At 47.2% G+C, this 15,690-nt stretch overlaps 1 protein-coding gene across 1 annotated transcript; it reads right to left on the bottom strand.

Annotated features, from left to right (window-relative positions):
- Positions 1 to 6,860: 6,860 nt before the first annotated feature.
- zmp:0000000529 (WD repeat-containing protein 20) lies at positions 6,861 to 15,591 on the bottom strand. The gene is made up of 4 exons (XM_056441258.1): positions 14,857 to 15,591; positions 13,007 to 13,189; positions 11,056 to 12,459; positions 6,861 to 10,093 (listed from the first exon to the last, which is right to left on the bottom strand). Exons 1-4 carry the CDS (start codon positions 15,241 to 15,243, stop codon positions 10,046 to 10,048), a joined length of 2,022 nt encoding a protein of 673 aa, XP_056297233.1. The 5' UTR covers positions 15,244 to 15,591; the 3' UTR covers positions 6,861 to 10,045.
- Between the last annotated feature and the right edge of the window lie 99 nt (positions 15,592 to 15,690).

The raw sequence follows: 15,690 nt of genomic DNA, 5'->3' as shown, positions 1-15,690 counted from the left end.
AAAGCCAAGGGGCGGTGTCAACGCGGCTGGAGGTAATTGGCACTAACTTGGGCTCATAACCGGATGGGGTTTTTCGCGTCAGCTGTAGCGTCAGCGTGACTCGGAGGACAAAGACATAGGAGTCTTCGGGGGTGGCTGAGTCTTTTCCCCATTTTGTGAATATGTGTGCGTATCTCTACTCGTAGTTACTATAGGACTCGTTCATTCATGTACCGGAACCCCTCCTCTGTTATCCTTCCTACCCGTTCTACTCACACCCAGCACCTGGTCACAGGAGGCCTCTGGAACTGTCAGTCAGCCAACCGCAAGGCCGACTTCATCTCTGGCTTTGCTGTGGAGCAGTCGCTTGACTTCCTGGCTCTCACTGAGACCTAGATCACAGCAGACAACACGTCTACCCCGGCTGCTCTCTCCTCTGCCTTCTCCTTCAGCCACACACCCAGACCCTCTGGTCGGGGTGGAGGTGCAGGTTTACTCATCTCACCCACATGGTGTTTCTGTCCCTACCCGCTTCCACTCTTTATCCCACTGACTTTTGAGTTTCATGCTGTGACCGTTACTCGTCCGGTTCAACTTCACATTGTTGTTCTCTACCGTCCCCCTGGTTCTTTGGGAGATTTCTTGGACGAGCTAGACGTCCTCCTATCGAACTTCGCGGAACACGGCCCCCCGCTCATCCTTCTGGGTGACTTCAACATCCAGACAGAGAAGTCATGTGATCTCTTACTCTTACTGTCTTCCTTTAACCTCTCACTCAGTCCCTCCCCTCCCACTCACAAAGCCGGCAACCACCTTGACTACATTTTCACAAGAAACTGCTCTACCTCTAACCTCACTGTGACTCCTCTCCATGTCTCTGACCACTTCTTCATCTCTTACTCTCTCTCGCTCTCTGGTACTGACAACCCACCCATATCTACAGACTCTGCACCTGTACGCCGCAACATTCGCACCCTCTGCCCCTCCTCCCTGGCCTCCTCTGTCCTATCTGCTCTCCCCTCAACTGACTGCTTCTCACTCATGCATCCTAACTCTGCCGCAGACACTCTCCTCTCTTCCCTGTCTTCATCTCCTGATTCTCTTTGTCCTTTTAAGACACGACCGGTTCGGAAATCCTCTCCGGCTCCGTGGTTGTCGGACTCGGTGCGCGCCGAGAGAGCCACCCTGCGAGCGACGGAAAGAAAATGGCGCAAATCGAATCAAGCGGAAGACTTGCTCTTCTATCACTCTCCTCTCCTCCTTCTCTTCCTCTATCTCTGCAGCCAAAAGCTCATTCTACCTGACCAAAATTCAGTCTTCCTTCTCTAACCCCAAAAAACTATTCTCTATCTTTTCCAACCTCCTTGATCCCCCCTGTCCCCCTCCTCCTTCCACCCTTTTGCCGAGCCACTTTGTCGACTACTTTACAAACAAGATCGACGACATACGCTCCTCCTTTACAAATCCATCTTCTATCACCTCACCAACACTAACTTCTTCATCCCCCTCTCTTTCCTCTTGCGCATCCCTGTCTCCCAATCAAGTTCTTAGCTTGGTGACCTCCGCTCGACCGACCACCTGCGCCCTTGACCCCGTCCCGTCTCCCATTCTCCAGGCTATTGCTCCTGACCTTCTGTCCTTTCTCACCCATCTTATTAACAGCTCCCTCTCAACTGGCTCTTTCCCTAACTCTCTGAAGGAGGCGAGAGTCAACCCTCTCCTGAAGAAACCCACGCTCGACCGTCTGAAGTCAGCAACTACAGACCGGTCTCTCTTCTTCCTTTTCTCTCCAAAACTCTGGAGCGAGCTATCTTGAGCCAAGTGTCCTCCTATCTCCACAGTAACAACCTTCTTGACCCTCACCAGTCTGGATTCAAGGCCGGCCACTCAACAGAGACTGCCCTCCTTGCTGTCTCTGAGCAGCTTCACACTGCTAGAGCAGCCTCTCTCTCCTCTGTCCTTATCCTTCTAGACCTTTCTGCAGCATTTGACACCGTGAACCACCAGATCCTTATCTCTTCTCTTCAGGACCTGGGGATCTCAGGCACTGCACTCGCTCTTTTCTCTTCCTACCTTAAAGACCGCACCTACTGGGTAACTTGGAGAGGATCTGTGTCTGATCCTTGTCCTCTCACTACTGGGGTTCCTCAAGGCTCCGTCCTGGGTCCCCTCCTCTTCTCTCTGTACACAAATTCTCTCGGCTCTGTCATTCGTTCGCATGGCTTCTCCTACCATAGCTATGCTGATGACACCCAACTGATCTTCTCGTTTCCACCGTCCGAAACACGGGTGGCGGCGCGAATCTCTGCCTGTCTGACCGACATCTCTCAGTGGATGTCTGCTCACCACCTGAAGATCAACCCTGACAAGACCGAGCTACTATTCCTTCCAGGGAAAGGCTCCCCCACCCATGACCTGACTACCACCTTCAACAGCTCTGTGTTGGCCCCTACCCTGACTGCCAGGAACCTCGGGGTGACACTAGACAGTCAACCTGACGGCCAACATCACTGCGACAACGTTCCTGTAGGTACATGCTGCACAACATCAGGAGAATACGGCCTCTTCTTACTCAGAAGGCGGCGCAGGTTCTGATCCAGGCTCTGGTCATCTCACGCCTTGACTACTGCAACTCCCTCCTGGCTGGTCTACCTGCTAAGGCCATCCGACCTCTGCAGCTCATCCAGAATGCAGCAGCTCGACTGGTCTTCAGTCTCCCGAAATTCACCCACACCACTCCGCTCCTCCGCTCTCTCCACTGGTTACCGGTGGCTGCTCGCATCCGCTTCAAAACACTGGTTCTGGCGTACCGTGCTCTGAACGGATCGGGCCCCGTCTACATCCGGGATATGGTCACACCGTACACCCCGGCACGTTCGCTCCGCTCGGCAACAGCCAATCGACTTGTGACTCCTGCACCTCGAGCTAATCACTCGAAATCCAGACTGTTTGCTGTCCTGGCTCCTCAGTGGTGGAACGAGCTCCCCACTGACATCAGGACAGCAGAAAGTCTCTACATCTTCCGTCGGAGACTGAAAACACACCTTTTCCGACTATCTGGATTAAAACACAGATTTGCACTTCAGTGGCACTTAAATAGCACTTACTTATGGTACTTTTGTAGTTCGACTATGTTGAGGAAATGTTACTTCCTGTATTCTTGTTGTTCTTAGTTTGTACTCTAGGTTGAAATGCACTTATTGTAAGTCGCTTTGATAAAAGCGTCTGCTAAATGACATGTAGTAATGTAATGTAATGTAATGGAGGGAGGGGAGGGGGTTTGGGGCGTGAATTTCTTGAGGTCATCTTCCTCCACCAGTGCAAACAAGTCTCTCTGAATTGTAGCGCCCTCCGCCGATCAACTCTATATTCATAAGAGTAAATGTACAAACCAAATACATAGAGCTTGAGATGTATTTAAACCCCCTTAAATGCTGTTCCATCAAACAGGCAATAAGAACAGTAAAGACATGCATTGCCTGTGATGATTAATTGTATCATCAGAGTTTGTTCCTGAGTGTATTTATTTATGGTTTTTCTATTTTTATTTTCCTGTTTTTTTAAATTCTGTTGATAGTTTCTCTGTGGTTTCCCCCCTGGCATGTTAGTTTAACATTTTGTAGACGATTTGTGGAAAAAAATTCAATCATTACATTTTTTTCTTTTCTTTTTCTTCTATTCTGGGATCCATTCATGTCTGGTATAATAATTATCTTCATCTTTGTTGACATTAATGTACTGAATGGATTGTGTTTAATCACACAACTCATGCAATGTTCAAGTCAATTTATATTAATATATATAAAATGGAAATAGATACCAGTGGAGCCGAGTACTGTCCTGAAGTACACATTAAAGGTACTTGCACTTAATTTGGGTACTTCCACTTTTTTTCCCACTCAACATCAATCATACGGTCACTGAAGACACACACACGACTGTTTCAGGCAGGTTTTAATAACAGATCTTCATCCACAAACTGGACACAGTGACGTCATTCTGCCGTTATAAATTCCACCAGAACAGATGTAAAGTGTAGAAAGTGTGTGTGTGTGGAAGAGAGAAAGAGTGTGTGTGTATTTGTATGTGTAATAGAAAAAGAGTGTGTGTGTGTGTTTGCATGAGAGAGAAAGAGAATGTGTGTGTGCGTGCGTGTCTCAAACATACACAAACAGAAAGAAAAGAAAAGCGGACATAAAGTGTCTTGTTTCATTCTAAGATGTCAACATACATGGAATGATGTTTGTTCCCTTGGTAATGACCTGTTCTGTGTGCAAGAAGACAATAAAAGCTTTGTTTATTTTTTGTAAAGTGGTCGTCAGAACCCCTGAGATGTCATCCCCAAAGGCTGCAGAGCCAAATGAAAACCAACACCTTGCATGTATTTATTTGTTCTTTACCTTAACCTCTGGCTTTGGCTGAACGATGAACACAACCTCTGCTTGATATATATATATATATATATTAGGGCTGTGAAACGATGAAAATTTTAATCGGGTTAATCACAGGTTTTTGTGGATTAATCATGATTAATTACATATTACCGATATTCTCGGTATATTTTGTGAGAACATAGAGATTTATGACAAAAGACGGATATATACATTTATACATTCTTCTATACAATGGTGCTGCAACTCAGCAGTTATTTAGCAGTTTTCTTCCATATGGAACATTAATACATCTTCATCCTAAACAGAATGTTTAACCCTCCTGTTACCTTTCGGGTCAATTTGACCCCATTCAATGTTTAATGTCGGTGTTCTTTGGGGTCAATTTGACCCCAGGCTGTTTTTCACTGTGTCAAACATATAAGAAATATCAACTTTTTTATTTATTTAAAGAGCTATTTAGGTAGTCAACAAAAAAAACATAAAGTACCTCACACTTAAACTTGGGAAGCAATATTAATTCTAATAATTTTCTGGAGGTTTTAATTGCTGGGGTCAAATTGACCTCGAGGGTAAAATATGTTCGTAAATGTAAAGGTAACAGGAGGGTTAAACAGAGCATGTTTCTCTTGTTTGTCAACCATTAACTCCACCATGATACAATCTAAAGGCCTCTAGTCTTCCTCTAGCAGCTGCTGAGGCAAACTGACTGTGTGGGTTTTCTTCATGAACTGGGCCGTGATGAAAGGGACGGCGGGGACACCGCTGCAAAGCTGAAACCTCACCGGCCCGGACAGGTGGACAGATTGACAAGTGACTTTTTCTTTGCTCGGTCCCGATGCGCGCGCACGGAGCTCTGTGGCGCGCGAGACGGAGATCGATAAGTGTTAACGCAACGCGAAGAGACAGAAATGACATGCTGCTGTGGAGATACGATCAACAACAGACGTTTAGTTTAATAAAAGAACAAAGACGTGCTATAGAGAACATGTCAGGGGGCGGGCCAATCTTTTTAATGTCATGCGATCTACCGACACTACGCCGCGATTGACTGGCAGGTCGCGATCGACGTGTTGAGACCCTGATCTACAGGAAGTAAAAGTCGTAACAAGGTTTCCGTAGGTGAACCTGCGGAAGGATCATTACCGATGAACAGACCGTCTGCATGAGAGCGGACAGAGTTCAGATTGAAGTGGTGTATTGGAAGCTCATTTTGCAACTGACTGTTTTTTCGTCCCGACGACCAACAACAGACGGATTGGAAGCTCATTCTGCGCATGCGTTAAATGCGTAAAAAAAAAACTAGTTAAACCTGTAATTGAATGAACTGAGTTAACGCGTTATTTTTCACAGCACTAATATATATATATATATACAGGGGTGCACATAACTTTTACAGTGAGTTACTCAGGTGAGTACCGGGAGATGGTGTTTGGTACTCACTCCATATGTAGCGTCAGCTTTTGTGACGTCCACCTACGTGGGGGGGGTGCTAGTGAGAGTGTGCTCATCTGTGTGCGCGCATCACGGCTGAGCGATGCGCGCGCTGCCATCGCGTGCAGGGTTCACAAACCTGGCATCTTTTGTTCAAATCCTGGTTATGTTTACACTCGTACATTAAATATGAAAATACACATATGTCCTTGGATGTATTGGAGAGCAAAAGAACAGGACTGTACGTCATATTCATGAGTGTTGCTGGCGATTGTAAACAAATTAAAGTTTTAGTGAGAAGAGGTCAAGATGGACAAATAGAAGATGACTCTCTCTCTCACACACACACACACACACACACACACACACACACACACACACACACACACAGGATGAGGGTTGGGGGAATTAAACCAAGGTGAATTTAAACACGTATATAACCACTTGTGGTGCTTTAAACCACAGAGATTTGGCTTAAGTGCATCTTCCCTGGACATAAATCAAGAAATACCATGAAAGATGATGTTTATTACTCATTTAGCAGCTGCAGTTAGCTAGATAGCTTGCTGATTCCACCACGCTACAGTTGGGGAACATTTTAAACAACCACGTCACCTGCAGGGCTTGATACATGACTCCAATCTTTAGCCGGACTTTACCTTTTTCATTTGACTGGTTATGATAGCCGTCCTATGGACTGCACCAGGGATGATGTACTTTTTGTGGGCCAACAAGGAAGTTTAACATCGCAGCGCTTCCCTCGACGAAAAGCCAATACGATTTAAACTTTTTTAGAAATTAAGATCTATGACCAACAAACATTTGTGAAGCTTACATATTTTTATCCAGCAAGACAATGTCCACAAAGCAACGTGAATACACTCAGCATAAGACAAGAAGTTCACTTTTGGACAATGAAGGCGCTCCACCGAGGTCACATGGTGGACACACAATGAGGCCGTGACGGCCGCCGACTCGTCCTCTCGTTCAGCCACTGGTTAGCAACCGCCTTCTTTAATAAGACGAGGAAAAGCTTCAGAATTCACAACAGGGGTATTCACTGACGTATTTTATTTTGTTGAACAAAAAGTTTAAATCTCTTACGCTTGTTTTAACCAAAGAACTTATATTATGTTTCTTACCAAAAATCCATGAAAAACAAAACCCCATTGATGGAGTAACATTGATGCAGCATTCTCGACATCACCTGCCGTCCCAACAGCTGAATCCAATTTCAATAGCCGTGTTTCATGTGTAGTTATGCACATTTATCACACAATGTGTAGAATTTAAATACTAAAGATAGATTTGGTCATGGATCCACAAACAACGCTTCTTAAGACCCACATGGCCTTCGGCTGAACGTGTGTTGGGGGTTTAGTTCCTCTTACAACTGAACCAGACCAAAACATCAGACAGCTGAGCTCAAACATCTTAAAATACTTGAATTCAGCTGCACAAACTTCTCTCAGGGTTCAATATGTGTGGAGAAAGGTCAATGTGTTCCTGAAACACCTCCGGTTGTTGCCTTTGTGTGAAGCATTCGTTTAGCCTCCAATTCGAGATCAAGGCCCATGAACTTGGCGGCAGACTATCTGCAGTTGCCATGACGATGACACGATGTATCTGGGCTGCGGTTTTGTCTGCTGCTACAACATCGAGCGGCTCGCTGCACGGCGAGCCTCCGATTTTACACGCAAGATCGTAGTTTGTGGCTCGGCGTGCAGGTGTGTGGATTACCGGAGAGGGATTTGAATTCAGACCGGTTCCAAACCAATTATTCTTTTTTGACGCGTTTTTTCCAACACCGCTTTCTCGTCTTTCCCAACTCCATCGCGATGCAGCGGACGGGAGTGTCACAAAAAGTAGGAATGAATACAATGAAATGATTTCATGCGGGAGGAAGTGTGTAATCAGTTTAGTTTTGGAGCATAATCCAAGTGAAGGCCGCAAAATAACAGTCCCTCAAAGGGCAAGAGAACACAACCTCAGGCGACCTCAGTGAACAGAGAAGCAAAATAGACAGTCTACTATAACGTCACGTCCATGATGCTTTACAATCTGCTTATCTTTTGCACCGCCAACCTCAGCAAAAAAATTTATTAAACTGCAAACAACAAACTTATAAAAGAACACTTTGTTTTTTTCTTTATTTCACCATCGATCATAAATCGGCAGCCTGAAAATATGCTAAAATATCAAAAACACAGGTGGCGTTTGCCTTCCAACACAGTTTTTCCTACTTAAATAACACGTCAGGAATCTGACAAAGACTCTATTAATGAACGCCGGTATTTGATAAGCAAAATCAAAAATTGTGAGAAAAAAAGGGAATCTTGACAAAGGACATGTGTCCTCCTGCACCAGAGCAGAACACAACACCCTGGTGTCTCTTGCCCGGCGGCTCACGATGGACTTGAATGTGCAAATTCTTGAAAGAGGCCATTGAGGTGCAACAGGAATGAAGACACAGTATATGTGACGCTCCACCGTGAGCGTGTGTTTTACGGGAGCGAGCGTGTGTGGAGTCGTGTTAACGTTCGGAATGTGCAAGAGTACGCGTTTGTTCGATGCGGTTTTCCCACACGACGTTCAGGGGAATCGTATCATTCAGACCTGTGAACTGCCTCAGTGCAGCTCGCAGCCTCTCTGTGCTCCACTCGGGTCAGCCGCCTCGTCAGAGATCACGCTGGACCCGAAGACAGGCTTCGGCCAACTTGCTCTTCAAGAACAAACCGGAGGAAACTGTTATCGCACAAAAGAAAAACACATTGACATCCTCAAGTTCCCTAAAACAGCAGACATTCATGTTGGTTTTTTCCTGTTTGCTATGTACAATCGATGGATCTTCATATATTAATATTCTTCATCTTTCCCGCTTGTTGGTCTTCGCTTCCTTGCCGTGAAGTCATTGTTCCCATTCTCGTTTGTCCTTTTTATGGATTTATAGAGTATTTCCAGTATTTACATTATAAATAACTACACAGTCTTGTGATAAAATAAATAACTTAAATACACACGAAGGAGGGATCGGACGGCGCTGCTCGCTCTTTGTTGCTTCAGGGCTGCAGACGGGAGGCGTATGTCTGTTCGATGCCGTCTGTCTGGTGGGAGGGGGGTTGGGGCATTAGTGTGTATGTGTGTGTGTGTGTGGGGGGGGGCACTGGGAATACATTTAAACTTCCAGTGGCACGAGGTGGGAAACTCTCCCTGAAGTACAGTGTGGCCCCGCCCTACTGCTGACCACCCCATCAACAACATCTTGAGTTAGAGATTTAAAATGTATCACTCCCCACCCCCAACAGCCCTCAAACCCACTTCTTTTTCTAAAAATCTGTTTATCATTGTTTTAATTGTCAATGCAGTGTGATTGGTTTTCTAATCTGAGAATTGTATTCGTATCTTATTGCTTTTATCGTTTCCGTTGCTATTTTCCTCTGCCTCTGAGTATCTTTAAAAGCTCTCTACAAATGAAATGCATTATATGTAAAACTCCATCGTGGTCAGAATACCGTTGGGTGAAGCTAACCGAACTATGAATACAACCGACATTGTTCCTCTGAGTTTTATACTGGACCGGCTGGAGCTGAAGCTTGGGGGCTCATTATGTCTAGTTGGCCGTTTTGGCTTCGAAAAAAGAATCACCTTTGTATTTAATGAACAAATAATAGCGCTGAGTAGTAGATTATGTGCATCTCAAGGATGCCTACAAGAAGAAGGAACATTTAGAATTTGGAACAAATGTGGGAAAGATAAGTAAAAGCAAAATGGTATGGCCAAAGGTATGTGGACACCTGAGCATCACTTCCAAAATGCTAAGACGTAAAAACACTGTTGTTGAAAACATAATTGTGTGCAGTTGTCGCAGTTAAGACCACCGGAAACAAAGGAGCGTTACCCAAACTGTGAAAGTCTGGTGTCCACATACTTTTGCCCATGGCCACTGGCTCACATGCTAGCTAGGATCTTTGCTTTGTTGTTCCCAAGACTGCCAGCTAACTCCTGAAGTCCACCTAAAGACTCAATCTGCTCGTGCTGGTAATTCAGGAATGTTTCCCGCCGAGCTGGCCGCCCTGAGAGTGGAATGAGCAGGGTATCAGGGTCCGGGGCGTGGCCCGTGCAGAGGGTGACGGTGTAATACTGCAGTGGTAGGAAGGGCACGACCTCTGGTTGCTGGCCCTCAATTGTAATCCTGTGGAGAGGACAGCGTGTGTGGAGAGAGTGCAAGGCTTCTCCTCCAGCTAGACCACCGTGCCGCTCGGAGAGTTCCCGTTCTGTGCCGTCAGGTTCTGATCAGAGAGAAAACATGAAGGAAAGTTAGACACTGATGAAAATCCATGAGAATCCACATTCAACAGAGCAAGTATGTAGAAATGCTGATATGGAACTCCATTTTGGTGAAGAAGCGTGGAGATTTAACGTATCCGTGGTTTGCAGAAACGTACAATGCCAACGTTTTATTCTGGCAAGCGGCGCGGCCAAGTCAGCAGCTGCAAAAGAGTCCGAATTTGATCGGTTTCCATAAAAGCTTTGCTGAGAAAAACTTGATGTCAAAATGTTTTGCGTCCAGGTGCCTTAAGAACAGCCATCAGTTTTAATATATTTTCAAGTGAGAAAGTAACCATTTATATTCAAATATGTGGTCAGTTTATAGAATAATAATTCCTGTTGCTGGTTGGGTGCCTTGAACCCGTGCTGTCGCTTGAGTATACTTCAGGGTCTGCTGGTAAAATGATACTTACTCGTTCAATATGGAAAAACATTCTGATCGACTATGCCGTATTCTGTATGCGGCCGGTGCCTCTCGCCGCAGAGCAGCACGCAATACAAGCTGTTTTGAGAAAGTGTGTCACCGCAACCACGAGAGGTCCTCGAAGGACAGACAGAGGTGCACAGTGACTCACTCCATGACCGATCTCACCGTCTCCTGGCGGAGACGATACAACTGGACATTATGCTGCTTTAGTCGTCTTCATCTGGTTTCTGTCCCTCTTCATCATGTTTTAACTCCTCAAACGACAAATGGCCATTTGGTTCACAATAACTGACATTTCAGTGACGGAATGATAAAATAAAATAAGTAAAACAAATAAAATAAATTTATAAAATTAAATAAATTAAATAAAATAAATAAAATAAATAAAATAAATAAAATAAATAAAATAAATAAAATAAATAAATAAACCCAATAATCTTTTATGAGAAAATAAACAACATATTTGTTAGTTGGAAGAGTTGAACAGAGACTTACCGCCTTCCCCGGCCGCGCCCAGGTGCATATGAGACCCTCCTGGCACGCTGTGATGATGCAGTCGTCCATGAACACCAGGACGGTCAGCCTCTCATGTGCAATCTTCTTGCACACCAGCGGCTCCAGCAGCGGCACCTCATACATGCGCGGGCACAGCGTGGTGCCCAGGACCTTGGCGGCGTCCAGCCGGTTGCTCCTCGGCGCCACGTTTAACTTGTCGTTGCTCTTGCTGATGTTGCCCAGGCTGTGGTACCTCTTGTGTTCCTTCTCCACTGCACTGCTGCAGCCGGACTTGTCCGACTTGCGCTCATGGAGCGACAGGGTGGCGAAGCGGCCGATGCTGAACGGCGTGCTGTTCCCTCCGACGGCGCTCCCTCCGCCTCCTCCGCCTCCCCCGCCGCTCTCCGTGGCACTCTGACCCTTGGAGACGTTGGCCACGGCAGGGTGGGGCAAAGAGTTGGAGCGGGAGAGAGAGCGAGGAAGTGGTAAGGGGAGCGTTGTTGGGTTAGCGGTGCCGGTGTTGGTGTTGGGCGGGTGGTGGTGCCCCTCCACCGGCTCACTTCCTCCCACAACTGAGGTGCTGTTGACCCCACCGATGCCAGAGTTGGACAGCGATGGACCAAAAGTGTTAGTGAAGGCTCGGGAAAGCGGCAAGCGTGGGTATAACACGTCATCCGTCAGGTCCCAGAGACAGAACTGGGTGTCCTGCCCCACCGAGCCGAACCGGTATGTGACCGAACCGCCACCTTTCGAGCTGTGCCGAGAAAGACGCGACAACGTGCTGCTTGTTCTGACCCGGCCCAAGTGCATGGAGCTATTAGGCGCCCCCTGGTGGAGGTCCTCCTCGCTGCCGCTGAGCTCCATTGGTTCCTCGTCTTCCAGGGAAGTCATGAAGGGGTCGAACGCCACCACGTTGACCCAGGACTTGTGGCCGTGACCTCTCGCGACCACGCGGCTCTCGGCGAACGACCAGGCGGTAACCAGGTCGTCCTCTCCGCCCGTGGCGAGGTACTTCCCATCGGGGCTCCACGACACGCAGAGCAGCCCGCCAAAGTAGCTCTTCATCACCCCCTGCAGCTCCATCGAGTCAAAGTGGAAGACGCGCAGGCAGCCGTCCTGGCCCACGCACGCCACGTGCACGCCATCGGGGGAGAACGCAAACTCATTGAGGCCTCCGTCGCCCACGGCCCACCGCAGCAAGGGGTTGCGCGGCGTCTTGGTTTTGCAGGCGTAGACGGCGAAGCCCTCGCCCTGCCGCAGCAGAGAGTACTGAGGGGCCACGGTGCCACACGGGTGGTCCACGTTGTAGAGGTAGAGGTGGCCGCTGGCGTGGGAGGCCAGGAACAGGTTCTCGGACTTGGGGAGCCATTTGAGACACGTCACCTTGGATTTGTCTATCAACCTCTGGGAAAACCGGAAGAAGGTGGAGGAAAGATGGGAGAGAAGGAACGACAGAGGAGGAGATGAAAGAAGGGAGGAATTTTGAATAGAACTGTAAAAATTAGGGTACTGCAAATACTTTCATTTGATTGTGCTTTGATGTCGACACGATGACTAAACTATTGAGAGGAGTGTAAGCCGCGATCATGAAACAAGCTGCAACAAAGGCAGACTGCAGACTGCAGACTACACACACACACACACACACACACACACACACACACACACACACACACACACACACACACACACACACACACACACACACACACACACACACACACACACACACACACACACACACACACACATTAGCGACAGTGCAGGTTACGCAGTAAAAGAATGTACAACTCTGAAGTCATCGCAGCATCAAAACTACTAAATTAAATCGATAGAAGAAAGACAAACGACTTGTTGCATCGTGGCGAGCTTTAATGAGCACGGCGACACACAGCTGTGAACCCCTCGCCACTTGGACGACACAGGAAGAGAAAACAGGCCAATACAGTACCTCCTCATTGAAGAGTTTACTGGTTTCCTTCTTGATGGGGTCGAGGTACTGGACCTGTCCGGCCGAGAAACCCACGATGAGGGCTACGCTGTCCGCCGTGGCGGAGTACTGGTTGAAGTCGTGACATGTCGGCTGAGTCCCCTTGTAGATCCTCTTGTCTATGGGCTTGCTGAGGTCTATGGCCTGCAGATGAGACGGAAAGGAAAAGAGAACCGCGACGGTTCACAAGAGTTTCAGAGAGGGCTTTATAAAAAAGGCGTTCACTTGTTCCAAGGATTCATTTGAAGGCATAAATCCTCACTCAAACAATTGATCACAGTCACACACATCTGCTGACAATGTATCTTACATTCACAGGCATATTTATCATGTGCTCATTTTAGAAGCCAAGCCTAAAAGGAGGAAAGAGTCCCATTGAGTTATTTTCCAAATCAGGTTTTGAAAGGATTCTGACCCCTGAGGGTCTGGATGATACTGTAGGACTCACTGTAGAGATCTAAATGCACCCCCCATTCGAAAAGTTGCTCCCGCTGTCAGATAAACGTAGCAGTGTAAAAAGTAATAATGTTTACCTTTGAGATGTAGTGGAGGCATCGGCCTGTTCTTGGTATCGACACAGAAAACATATCGGTGCATTCCTGCCATCAAAGTGACGTCGTTCACCGTGTACGACTGAGTAGAAACTCGGGAGGCATTGCTCTGTTTCTTCAGTCCTGACACAATCCAATCTGTTTAATTGATAAGCAGTACGCCTCACTGTGTGGAAGTGAGTTGAGTCCTTTTTTTTTTTTTACGTGTAAATAAACATCAGGCCTAAATTAAACGTTGTAAAATAAAATTCACTGAAGTAAATAACTAGATGTGAATTTACTGAATTGTTTCCTATTATTTGGAGACAACTTGGTGAAAAATCTTTAAAATGTACAGGAACTACGATGACTAATGGAGCAACAAATGAAGCAGGAACTAAGATCACATGATATAATGTCTATAAATGTAAAATAAAATGGCAATAATACTGACTTTTAATGTACACTCCCATTTAGCTGTTATGTTTCGGTTTTCTTCTTTCCTTCAATAAAAACTATTCCAGCAGAGGAAAAAAACACGTTTTATAATTTACATCTGACATACTGTAGTTTTAAGACTTAAATGATCTTAACTTGAAGTATCTAACGTCCCCACGGTGTCACATGACAAGATGTAGAAGGCGTCCCCAGTGACGCTCCATCGTGACTGAACTGGGCTCTGAATGTGTCCTCTGGGTCCCTCTGCAGTGGACTCAGTGGTTCCCAGTGAAGAGGTTTGAACTGGGATTTGTGCAGCTGAACGCGAGACTCACCTTCTGCTGTGAAGCTAGAAGAAGAGCTCTGCTGTTCACGTTCCAGCTGGTTACAAACACGAGGAGCGGCCCCTGTTTTAAATCGGTGTGTTTGATTTATTCTGTTGTCGTTCAGCTGCTGCTCAGAGGGATCTTTGTCTCTCTCGGTTCAGCGTTTGGTTCTCCACGTATAACACCAAAGATAGAATGATGAAAGGCCATTCAGACATTTAGTACTCAGGCATCCATCGTGCATCTGTGGCAGGATTTTCACAGCCTTTATGAATGGAGTGAAGTCAGTCTATCCGTCTGCATGATGCACCATTCACACAACAAAAAGCATCAGTACAGATGGAATATGTGCAGCTGGAGCAGCCGGAGAGCCTCGGTTTAAAATACCTTATAAAAAGATAAGCTAACAGCATCAATACAGCAGAGCAGGCTAGCATGCTAAGCTAACCTTGACCATCATATCTGGGAGGAGGAGAGGAGGAGGAGAGGAGAGGAGAGGAGAGGAGGACTGGCTCACCTTCTTGATGTTAGTGTACGTGTAGAAATACAGCTCCCGGCCGATGTTGAAGCACACCCGCTCCGACTCCTCGCCTGGGTCTTCGGGCTGCAGCTTGACCATAGAGACCCGGACCGGCGGCAGGAGGCCCGCTGGAGAGGAGTTGGCCGCGGCGTTGGAGGAAGAGGAGGCGGCCGCCCCGGGCCCCTGCAGCAGCCCGACCCCCGCGCTCGGTATCAGACCGGCTCCGGCCCCGGGGCCCAGAGTGGCACCGGAGGACGGACCCCGCGGCAGCCCGCCCCGCTGCTGCGAGTCCGAGAGGGTGAGCAGCTTGTAGAAACCCTCTCTGGTCCGGAACTGGGATTTAATCTCATTAATATCCTTCACAGCGCCGCCGTCTCCGGCCATTTTTTAGCACAAACAAGCCTCACAGGAAACTGAGATTTGTGACCTGGAAATAATCGCCACTATACAATTCAAATAAACAAATAAATAAAGTAGCCTACTAGAATAAAAACGGGAAAGGCGAGGCCGAGCATCCGAGATAAGCTAGGTCCGACCAGCGCACCCGGTTTGGGCCAGTGCATTTTACACCAGTACCGGGGACCATGCCGCTGCGCCCTGCTAAATAAACCCCGAGAGGAAGCCCTTCTGAGCCGGTGCAGCATCATCCTCGACGGGGGATCTGCCTCCGTTCATCCAGTGTGCGTAAAGTACGTGCGATGATGCGTCGACCACTGACCCGGCCTGACGCATGCGCACTGTCGGGGGGGGGTCTCAGAATAAGACATCAACGCTATGATATTGGTAACTAACGACATGGCTTTAGGTCCTTGAAAACCACGTGATGAAGTT

This window comes from Pseudoliparis swirei, chromosome 20 (genome assembly GCF_029220125.1).
Source record: "Pseudoliparis swirei isolate HS2019 ecotype Mariana Trench chromosome 20, NWPU_hadal_v1, whole genome shotgun sequence".
Classification (NCBI taxonomy): Eukaryota; Metazoa; Chordata; class Actinopteri; order Perciformes; family Liparidae; genus Pseudoliparis; species Pseudoliparis swirei.
This window is presented reverse-complemented; position numbering and strand designations above follow the sequence as displayed.